The sequence below is a fragment of the Gobius niger genome (assembly GCF_951799975.1).
Source record: "Gobius niger genome assembly, chromosome: 22".
In the NCBI taxonomy this organism is placed as follows: domain Eukaryota; kingdom Metazoa; phylum Chordata; class Actinopteri; order Gobiiformes; family Gobiidae; genus Gobius; species Gobius niger.
Window position 1 is genome coordinate 18,974,976 of NC_136873.1, and position 10,866 is coordinate 18,985,841.

The following is a 10,866-nucleotide window of genomic DNA, read 5'->3' on the forward strand; positions in this document are numbered from 1 at the left end:
AAAACATATTGATAACATCATCATTTTCCTGTTCCTACATAGTTACTCAAAGCTCAAAAGGAAATTGCTAAGTAGCAATAGTAACAAGGCACATACATGAGACAAATCACTTATAGTCTGGCGCCATTGTGAGTCCAAATGCAAGTATTACAAGAGGAGAACCCATATAGAAATCTTGGGTCCCCTCCTGGACCCGGCCGAGGACCCCATGTTGACTTTTATACAATTTGGGGTAAAAAAAAAAAAAAAAACGTAGAAGAACTTGGATGACCCCACTGGAGGAGGCCTCATTGGAATTTGTGGTGCTTTTGGTCAATCACGGTTCGCTTTCATAGTTAAAAACTGCTCCATATTGCATCTTGTCCTAATGATGTTTCAAAGCAGTGACATCCAAAGTTTAGGATCTAAAACGGCTTCAGATAAACTCATTCTGTTAGATTTGATTATTTACAAAAGTGTCTTAAATGTTGATTTTATTTCTAGCAGAGACAGCTTCTGCCGTCTCTGCTGGAGGTTTACAGGATAATCCTGTTATGAGAAGCTCTCCTCACTGTCTCTGACCCTCTGTGTGCAGGGTCAGCCCGGAGAGCCAGGAGTGCAGGGCGTCCCTGGAGGTCAGGGCCCACAAGGGCAGCCGGTGAGTCCCCCATGAGGGTCAGAGTCTTTAATTTACACATAACTACAACGCCTTCGGAGTCTGTGTCTGTTACAGGGTCAGGACGGACGAAATGGGTACGGGACCCCGGGACCCAAGGGCAAGAAGGTACAAGGCTTTTGTCCTCAGCCTGTACGGCAGTATGTCTGTCCTCAGTACTACAGGGTGTACTACAGCCTTTGTTCTCAGCCTGTACTGCAGTATGTCTGTCCTCAGTACTACAGGATGTACGACAGCCTTTGTCCTCAGCCTGTACTACAGTATGTCTGTCCTCAGTACTACAGGATGTACTATAGCCTTTGTTCTCAGCCTGTACTGCAGTATGTCTGTCCTCAGTACTACAGGATGTACTACAGCCTTTGTCCTCAGCCTGTACTACAGTATGTCTGTCCTCAGTACTACAGGATGTACTACAGCCTTTGTCCTCAGCCTGTACTACAGTATGTCTGTCCTCAGTACTACAGGATGTACTACAGCCTTTGTCCTCAGCCTGTACTACAGTATGTCTCTCCTCAGTACTACAGGATGTACTATAGCCTTTGTCCTCAGCCTGTACTGCTGTATGTTTGTCTTCAGTACTACAGGATGTACTATAGCCTTTGTCCTCAGCCTGTACTGCAGTATGTCTGTCCTCAGTACTACAGGATGTACTACAGCCTTTGTCCTCAGCCTGTACTGCAGTATGTCTGTCCCCAGTACTACAGGATGTACTACAGCCTTTGTCCTCAGCCTGTACTGCAGTATGTCTGTCCTCAGTACTACAGTCCTGTACTGCAGTAGATACTGGAGCCTCTGTCCTCAGTACTCTGTCTGTAGTGCAGTACAGTCCTACAGTCTGTACTGGAGTCTGTACTGCAGTACATCCTGCACATGTTCAAAGTAACACTCGTGTCTCTGTCTCAGGGCGACCAGGGCTTCCCCGGACACCCCGGCCTCATGGTGAGTTCAGGATCAAAGTCTTCCACGTTTTACTTTTTCTGTGAGAAAAGAGGTGGTTGGAGAGTGTTGTTAAATAAATATTTGGGAGAGAACACGGGGCCGGTCTAATGGCGGATTCTGAGGAAGAATAAACAGAGCAACTGTTTCAATTTCATTGATTAAACTCCAGGAGCCGCACGAAGGAGGAGCCCAGGGCCAAGCGGAGGAGGAGCCCAGAGTAAATGTACAGTAGAGTCTGATGACCTGGACTTTACTCAAGTAGTTTTTGTGACGGCGACGGATTTATCGTTTATTTTGCTGGTGTTTGTTTGTTTGAGTTGAATCCTGATGAAAGGTGTTTGTGTCGTTTAGGGAGAGGGTGGTCTGAAGGGGCCAAAGGGGCTCCCGGGACGCAGAGGAAACCACGGCCGAGGGGTGAGTCACACCCGGGTCAGACCTGGTTTAGACCTGGTTGATATCCGATTTAGACCCAGTCTCACTCTGGTCTCTCTCGGTCCACAGGGAAACGCGGGTTCTCAGGGCAGACCTGGAGTTCCTGGAGAACCGGGATACACTGGACACAAGGTGAGGCTCTCTGTCGTCTAGGGGTTTTCCACAGACTGGACTGACCTTCAGAAGCTTCCTCTCACTTGTGCGGTCAGACAGTGGAGGGGGCGGGGCTATATCAGCTCTGACTCCACCCCTCAGGAAGGGGAGTGTGCAGTGCCTCTTGAAAGTACTAATACACCTTTGAACTTTTGCACATTTTGTCATATTTACAACCATAGTACTTTTGAGAGGCACTGTATATAAACATTAGTCTGACACTGATTGCCAGGAGCGAGAAGAAGCTTCTGAAGATTCACAGTGGTGCAGGTGGTAGAGCGGATTCACCCATCTTGCCTCCAGTGTCTGCATACACCGGAGTGTGAATGAGAGCGCGAGGGTGAGTTTGTTTCTTGATGTAAAACGCTTTGGGCCTGATAAAGGAGGAAAAGCATTTACCATCAAAGTGAAGTGTCCTCCAAACAACCTAGTCCAGACGACTGTGCATGTGCAGTGCTGCTCCTGACCTGCAGGGGTGCTCTGTTTGTTTGTGTGCGTGAGTCAGATTTTCCCGCCCTCTCTAATGCCCCCTGTTTGTGATGTGTTCAGGGTCCTCCAAGTGCAGCCGGAGAGCGTATGAACGTGAGTCTCTCCCATAGACCGTGCTAATGACTTTATTATTCTAACACTTTATTATTCTAGCGATCTCTAATTATGACTGTGCCTCTGTGCAGGAGTGTGAGCTGGTGCGCTACATCCGCAACAACTGCGGTGAGTCTGAGCCGCGGACGGACGATGGAGATTTCCCTATTTGTTGCCCCATTATCCCAATTTCCCTCAGTTTGTCCCTATTTTTCCCCAAATCTTACACTTTTTCTGCATTTAAATTATTTCTGTGTTTTCCACATTTTGTATCTTCCAAACTTTTTATATTTGCTAGACACGATCCATGCACGGCTCTATGTTTGAGATGTTGAAGATATTTCTCTTAGCACTGACCTCCATTTGGGTTTTGTTCTTGTGTTTACAGCCTGTTCCCTCGGTACGTCTCGACTGAACCTCCCACATGTCACTCACTGAAGAACTGCCCGGGACAGACGCACATCTGACCCACACTTTACTAAAGCAGAACTGCCCGGGACAGACGCACATCTGACCCACACTTTACTAAAGCAGAACTGCCCATTACAGACGCACATCTGACCCACACTTTACTAAAGCAGAACTGCCCATTACAGACGCACATCTGACCCACACTTTACTAAAGCAGAACTGCCCAGTACAGACGCACATCTGACCCACACTTCACTAAAGCGGAACTGCCCAGTACAGACGCATATCTGACCCACACTTTACTAAAGCGGAACTGCCCAGTACAGACGCACATCTGACCCACGCTTTACTAAAGCGGAACTGCCCGGGACAGACGCACATCTGACCCACACTTCACTAAAGCAGAACTGCCCAGTACAGACGCACATCTGTCCCACGCTTTACTAAAGCGGAACTGCCCAGTACAGACGCACATCTGTCCCACGCTTTACTAAAGTGGAACTGCCCAGTACAGACGCACATCTGACCCACACTTTACTAAAGCAGAACTGCCCAGTACAGACGCACATCTGTCCCACACTTTACTAAAGCGGAACTGCCCAGTACACACGCACATCTGACCCACACTTTACTAAAGCAGAACTGCCCAGTACAGACGCACATCTGACCCACACTTTACTAAAGCAGAACTGCCCAGTACAGACGCACATCTGACCCACACTTTATTAAAGCCGAACTGCCCAGTACAGACGCACATCTGACCCACACTTTATTAAAGCCAAACTGCCCAGTACAGACGCACATCTGACCCAGTTCTCCTCTCACCACAGACCCTGTGGAGTGCCCGGCGGTGCCCACAGAGCTGGTGCTGGCGTTGGACATGTCGGAGGACGTGACTCCCATGGCGTTTGAGAGGCAGCGGTCGGCAGCGCTGTCCATCACAGACTCCAACTGTCCCCGCGGCGCCCGGGTCTCAGTGGTCAGCTACAGCGACCGCACCAAGTACCTGATCCGCTTCAACGACTACAAGCGCAAGGCCCAGCTCCTGGACGCCGTCAGGAACATCTCACTGGAGAGCACGTACAGCCAGAGGCACCTGGGCAGCACCATGAGGTACGAGAGGGCGGGGCATGTGGTTACGGGAGAGCGGGGCATGAGGGATGGACGAGTGGGGCGTGAGGTACGAGAGGGCGGGGCATGAGGTACGAGAGAGCCGGGCATGAGTGACCTAGACTCGCCAACCAGACTCCGCTTCTTTACAGAAGAGGGTCTGGCAACACTCCATTGCGCACTTTCAAAGGAAGTGACGCAGCAATATGGAGCCTACCGACCAATCAGAGCAGCTCCCTGAACGGGTGTCACGTTGTTGCGCCTTTGTTTTGTAGTTTTTCAACACAAGCAACCACTTCATGTAGTGCTTCGGTATGCTTGTATTCTCAAGTTTTTCTGACATAAACGACAGAAGTCATTTACTGAACTCCGTGTGGCAGGAGCACCATTGTTAATGTCCCAATGACGACAACTTTCTTGTCGCTGTTTCTGTCGTCACATCCGCTATGTTCTCATTGGCTGCTCTGCGCTTCGGTTGTCCCACATTAGTCCCGCCTTAAGCAGTAGCTTTTCTACGACAGGGTCACCAGACTAGTCTCAGTCTCAGTCTATGAGTGACCAGTCACAGGAGTCAGGGACACATGTCGGTTTTGGGCATTTTGAGCTTTTCACAGATTTTGAAAGTGTAGTCTCCAAGCTTTTCAACAATGTGTAACTCATGGAAATCTGATCATATTTGGAGACGTAGCGGCGATTTGAATTTAACAGCTCCAGAAAGCCGAAAGGGCAGAAAAAACCCCTCTGAAGTTTTGGGCAGTTCTCACCTCTCTCTGCTGTTGAGAACAACAATAGGCTATATGCACAGTTTCCCCACGTGACGTCTTCCTGGACAGTCAGCCAGACGCAGCACTTCCTGTCGCTGGTCGTTTACGTTCACAATTAGCAGGTTCCCACACAAAAATAGCGATAGCTCAGGATCTGGTTAAGGACAACGAGTTACTGATGGACAGTCACAGCAACGTATTACAAACATCATGTTCGCTGTGAATCCAGCACCCAAAGGAAACGCCAGCTGTCGTACGGTAGGAGCTTTTATCTTAGAGCTAAAGGCTAGTGTTGAAAAATGATAATATAACATGTAAACAAGTAAATATTATTTAAACTACTAACAGGACGATTCTTTTTTGCGCAGGCTCGTTCTAAACTTTGCGCTAGTTTTATTTTTTATTGTGTTAGCCGCGTTAGCTTCAAGACAAAAACATCCACCGTTATGAACACGGAGGTTTCCTCCAGTGAAGTCGTTACGTCTCACGTAATATTTTCTAACCTGCTCCAGCCACATCCGAACTTTTACTCGCTGTCCTTTACCAAATCTTAAGCTATTGCTTCATTTCTGTGGGACCTGCTAATTTTTAATGGGAAGAGATGACAGACAGGAAGGACAGCCTCTGGCTGACTGTCCAGGCGGAAATCACGTGGGGTCACTGTGCATATAGCCCATAGGGCTCATTTACATCTCATTTAGATACGCCATACCCCCTAAAGCTCCCCACTGTCATGTCATGTTATGTGTTTGTTGGGCCATAGTGATGTCGATAATGGACATTATCTACACACCAATCACTGGGTATATGTATGACCCAAAATGTCCTCAAAAACAAAACAACTCCACCTCTATGTACCATTATAGGCCCTTAGAACTCGGCGATCTCAACCGAAACCCGACGTAGAGATAACTCGCACACCGACGCACATGCCGTGGAAAATAGTAGACATTGAGCTCCACAAAAGTGTTGTCTGGATCACAAGCAGCAAAACGCGGCTTTTTTTATGGCAATCCGCCACATCCGCCACGTCAATAACCTGCTGTACAGATGACAGAATGAGTCGTGGCTGGACGCGCGTACGGGCGCGGACAGGGATTTTTTTACCCGCACCAACCCGACCCGCGATCCAAGGAGAATTTTATGACCCGACCCATTCCGCGGACTGCCTGCGGGACCGCGGGGAAACCCGTAACCCACGCATCAAGTGCGCTAATGCCCACAGAAACAAATTTCTAGTGCTCAAAATTACAAAAAGAGAACTAGGCTAGGCGCGCTATAAATCTGTTGAGAGGCCCCCTCACAACGGGCTCATAAAATCTCGTCTTTTAATGCACCACAACATGGGATCACCATCTACAAAATCAGCTTCAGGGGTTTCTAAGTGAGAACAAATCTTATTCTGTTGTTATTGTTGTCACTATCACCATTTATTTATATTTTTTATTCTTGGGTGGGTTAATGATGATAATGATATTGAATAGAACAGTTTGAAAAGCATTGACTGAATTGTACTTGAATAGTTTCCACGCTGTTTACTCAGGGCTTGACATTGATGGTTTGGTTTTATTGCAATAGGCCTGAGCGGCCTGGCAGGGCTCAGGCCTAATGTAATCGTATAGGCAGTGCGCGGAGCTATTTCGCTATTTGTCACGCGAGGTAATTTTAATGACCACACTAGAGGGCACTGTATGCTGAGACTGATATATAATATGTGTATTGGTATTCCTCTTCTCTTCCAATAATATTTTTTTCATTTGGACTGACGACATGAGGACAATGAGGACAGGACATTTTGGAATTGTTTTTATGCCTTTTCCCAAACTTTATTGTCTGGGTTGTTTCTGTAGTGAGAGCTTTGCATTAGTTAGTGCCTTAAAGGGACTATACGGAGTTTAAAAATGTTTAATAAAAAAAGTAAGTCTTTTGCCAATTCCTGTGCGGAGTTATAAACTTTTAAAGAATAACCAGAATGCTCATTCCAGCCACTAAGGGGCAGCTTAATAAAATATACTGTTAATAGTATACAATTCTAGAGTTCGGGAAAGGCCACAGTTACCATAGAGTTACCATTTTCAGATAGTTCTCCATTTCCTTCTTTTCTGTTTTCTTGACCTCTTTTACGTCCCACAGCTCCGTGACCAGATCTCCAGAAAGGCCCCCTCAATCACTTTGATTATCATCTTGAGGATTTTTTCCTGCAATTTTTGGATTTCATCCTTATTATTCTTGATTTCATTTTCCAACCCTTCACACTGATCTTTGAAACCCTCTTGTAGGAGCAGGTCAGATATCAGTCAGATAATGTTTTTGTTTGACGTCGACTTCCTGATGATTGCAGTCTCTTTTCGCTTCTAAGTGGAGGCAGTTTTGGGGTACTGTTGACCTTTTGAGCTTAATTTCTTTGGTGATCTCTGTTGCGTCTGTTTTGTCTCCACACACCTCCGTAAAACGTCCGCCTGTCTCTCCAACGCACATTGCTGGCGTTGGAGAGGTTGGTTTGGTTCTTGAGGGGGCGTGAATGAGTCGTCTTCTGCCGTGTTGACATGCGTCGTCAGTTCCCATGTGTATTCTTCTTTGAGGAATAAAAAATCAAACAATCAATGTTAAAGCCACCCTCAGCAACGCCATTTTGTCCGACCGGAGTAGTTACATTCTCACATTGCATAGCTAGAAACAGCGAACACATGAAGGGATGGAAGCAGCAGATGCAGCAACAGTTGTCGGCTAACACATTCAGAGAGTAGCGTTAGTTTGTCCTACTTTGACCCAATTTATCCCACTTTGAGCTGGTTTGTCCCAGTTTGTCATGCTTCGACCCAGTTTGTCCTGCATTGACCCAGTTTGTCCTGCTTTGACCCGATCCAGGTTCGTGGGGCTGAACGTCCTGAAGCGCGTCCGCAGTGGCGCCATGGTGCGAAAGGTTGTGTGTGTTCCTGTGTAACGGAGCGACGCAGGACCAGCCGTTGCTGGTCACGGCCGTCATGGAGCTGCGGGCGCTGGGCGTGGTGCCCGCCGTAGTGTCGCTGAAGGTGGCGGCCGAGGTGGAGCGGGCACTGCAAGTGGATGACTCCGGGAACTCCATGTTCACGCTGCTGCAGAACGAAGACGAGGATCTGAAGAAGATCCAGAGTTGCGCCGTCTGCTACGGTAAGAAACAGACACTGAAACAGAACCAGATACCAATCCAAAAACAGAAGCAGACACTAAAACAGAAACAGAACCACACTCAAACCATTGCCTCTGTGGTGTAGATCTGTGTAGGTTACAGGACCGTAGTTCTGCGAGAACGAGCGGCTCCTGTTTACTGCTGTTTTACTTTGGGTTTTAGTCCTGTCTCATGTTTTGTCTCCTTTGTCTGGAAGTCTTTAGACATTGTGAAGAATTATGTCTCCCCTCTCTTTTCTCTCCCCTCTTTCTCCTCTCTTTCTCCTCTCTACTCTCTCTTCTCGCTCTCTCGCTATTCTCCTCTCTCTTCCCTCTGTCTCCCTGTTCCCTATTCCCCACCTCCACCTATCTCTCTCTCCTCTCTCTCCCTCTCCTCCCCCTCTCTCTATCTCCTCCACTCCTCTCATCTGTCTCCCTCTCCTCCCACCTCTTCCCTCTCTCTCTCCTCCCTCCTCCCGTTCCTCTGTCTCTCATCACTCTCCTCACACTTACTCTCTCCTCCTCTCTCTCCTTACCCTCCTCTCCCCTCTTCTCCACTCTTTCCCTATCCTCCCCCCTCTCTCTTCCTCTCCTCTCTCTCCCCTATCTCTCTTCCATCCTCCCTTCTCCCCCTCAGACCCCTGCAGCCCCTCCTAGCTCTGCTCATTTATCCCCTCTCCCCTCCCCCCACTGTCCTTTGACCTGGATCTGACACTGGTGTTGGACGGCTCGCGGGAAGTTCCTCAGGATGAGTTCCTCGGAGCCCAGGAGCTGCTACAGGGTGTGGTCTTGCAGGTGAAGTTGAGCCCCACCCCTCAGAGGCCCACCTCTGGGAAAGGTGTCCGTGTTGCACTGCTGCAGATGAGCGGAGCCACGCCCACTCTAGAGTTTGGACTCAAGAAGTACCAGAAGCAAGACCAGGTGCAGGAGCACCTCCGGAAGGTCACTCAGCATAGAGGCTCGTCCTCCTTGGGACAGACACTGGACTACGCCCTAAAACAGGTGAGACACGCATTCAAACCATGCCCTCAGACTGGTGAGACATGCTCTTAGACAAGTGAGACACATACCCCAAACCATGCCCTCAGACAGGTGAGGGCATGGTTCAGGTGAGAGAAATCGGCCTCTAACCTTTTGGGCAGTTCTCACCTCTCTCTGCTGCTCGGAGTGACAATAGGGCTCATTTACATCTCATTTAGATAAGCCATACCGGCTCTGGAGAAAAGGCAAAAAGCAACAAAAATGTGGCATTCAAGAAAAAAAAAACAAAGGTTTGCAAACAGGTAATATATAAATAAATGTCTCATGAATCCATTTCCCATAGAGCCTACCTCTACAGCAACTAGCAACACAATGACAACCAGCAACATTATCCCAACACACACACATTTGACCAGAGGGAAAGAAGAACGCACACGGTCATTAGACATTAGACTACGTTATATTATCTGTAACCTGCACACACAGCTTGTGACCAAAAACAAAAGGCAAACAAATCCAATCAACTGACATCACCACGTTAGCTTACAGCACAACAATGGCCTCATCAAAAAGCAAACAGACACGATGGCACAGCCGCCACGAGCAGAAAAAAACAAACTTTCACTCACTGTCTGAAGTAACCGTTGTGTGCCTTCTGCTCAGCAAACTTGCTCACTATTGTGTTAAAATCCAGTCCATCTCAGTTATTTTCAATGTATGGCCATCCTTCTGTCTTAAAGCACGCTCTGAAGGCGAGTTGGCTCGGGAAACGTAATGGTCAGCAGGGCGCTGTGCATGCTTACAGCCAGGGCATCATCGCTCTTTCTCCAATAAAACGAGACTTTTTCAGCCTGAGAATTCATGCTTTTAAATATACCAATACTGCAAAAAAGCGAAAATCAGCAATTAAAAAAAACAACTCTTCTTTCTCGATTTGTGGGAAACTGAATCAGCCAACTGGATTCCACGATGGGGCACATATATCATCTAATGTCTATAGTTTAGTTTCGATTAGTGATGAGACACTACTTTTTAAAAAATACAATTCCAATACTTTGGAGGTCATTTTTGTTGTATGTCGATCACCACAATTAAAATATATATATAAAAAAAAAAAAACTCTTCCTCACCCTCCGCGGGCGGTCTCTTTTTTCCTCCAAGCTCGGGTCCTCTACCAGAGCCCTGGGAGCTTGAGGGTTCTGTGCAGTATCTTTGCTGTTCCTAGAACTGCGCTTTTCTGGACCGAGATGTCTGATGTATTTCCTGGGATCTGCTGGAGCCACTCCTCCCTCTTCTCTGAGCCCCTGGTATTTCTCTAGTTTCTCGTGTTCCTTTTTCCTGATGTTGAAGTCGCTTGGTATTGCTATGTCGACCACAACGGCTTTCCTCTGCTCTTTGTCCACCACCACAATGTCCGGTTGGTTCGCCATTACCATTTTGTCCGTCTGTATCTGGAAGTCCCACAGGATCTTGGCTCGGTCATTCTCTACCACCTTTGGAGGTGTTTCCCACTTTGACCTTGGGGTTTCCAGCCCATACTCTGCACAGATGTTCCTGTACACTATACCAGCCACTTGGTTATGGCGTTCCATGTAAGCTTTCCCTGCCAGCATCTTACACCCTGCAGTTATGTGCTGGATTGTCTCATTGGCCTCTTTGCACAGTCTACACCTGGGGTCTTGTCTGGTGTGG

The 10,866-nt window shown here is 47.8% G+C and overlaps 1 protein-coding gene across 1 annotated transcript in view; it reads left to right on the forward strand.

Annotated features, from left to right (window-relative positions):
* LOC306981250 (collagen alpha-5(VI) chain-like) overlaps positions 1 to 8,300 on the forward strand; it is a gene marked incomplete at both ends in the record, with an annotated part of 34,266 nt that extends 25,966 nt beyond the window's left edge. Inside the window, 10 exon segments of the mRNA XM_079580810.1 lie at positions 575 to 637; positions 713 to 763; positions 1,559 to 1,594; positions 1,946 to 2,008; positions 2,096 to 2,158; positions 2,729 to 2,761; positions 2,854 to 2,890; positions 4,003 to 4,285; positions 7,915 to 7,972; positions 7,974 to 8,300. Coding sequence (XP_079436936.1) covers positions 575 to 637; positions 713 to 763; positions 1,559 to 1,594; positions 1,946 to 2,008; positions 2,096 to 2,158; positions 2,729 to 2,761; positions 2,854 to 2,890; positions 4,003 to 4,285; positions 7,915 to 7,972; positions 7,974 to 8,300 — 1,014 coding nt within the window.
* Between the last annotated feature and the right edge of the window lie 2,566 nt (positions 8,301 to 10,866).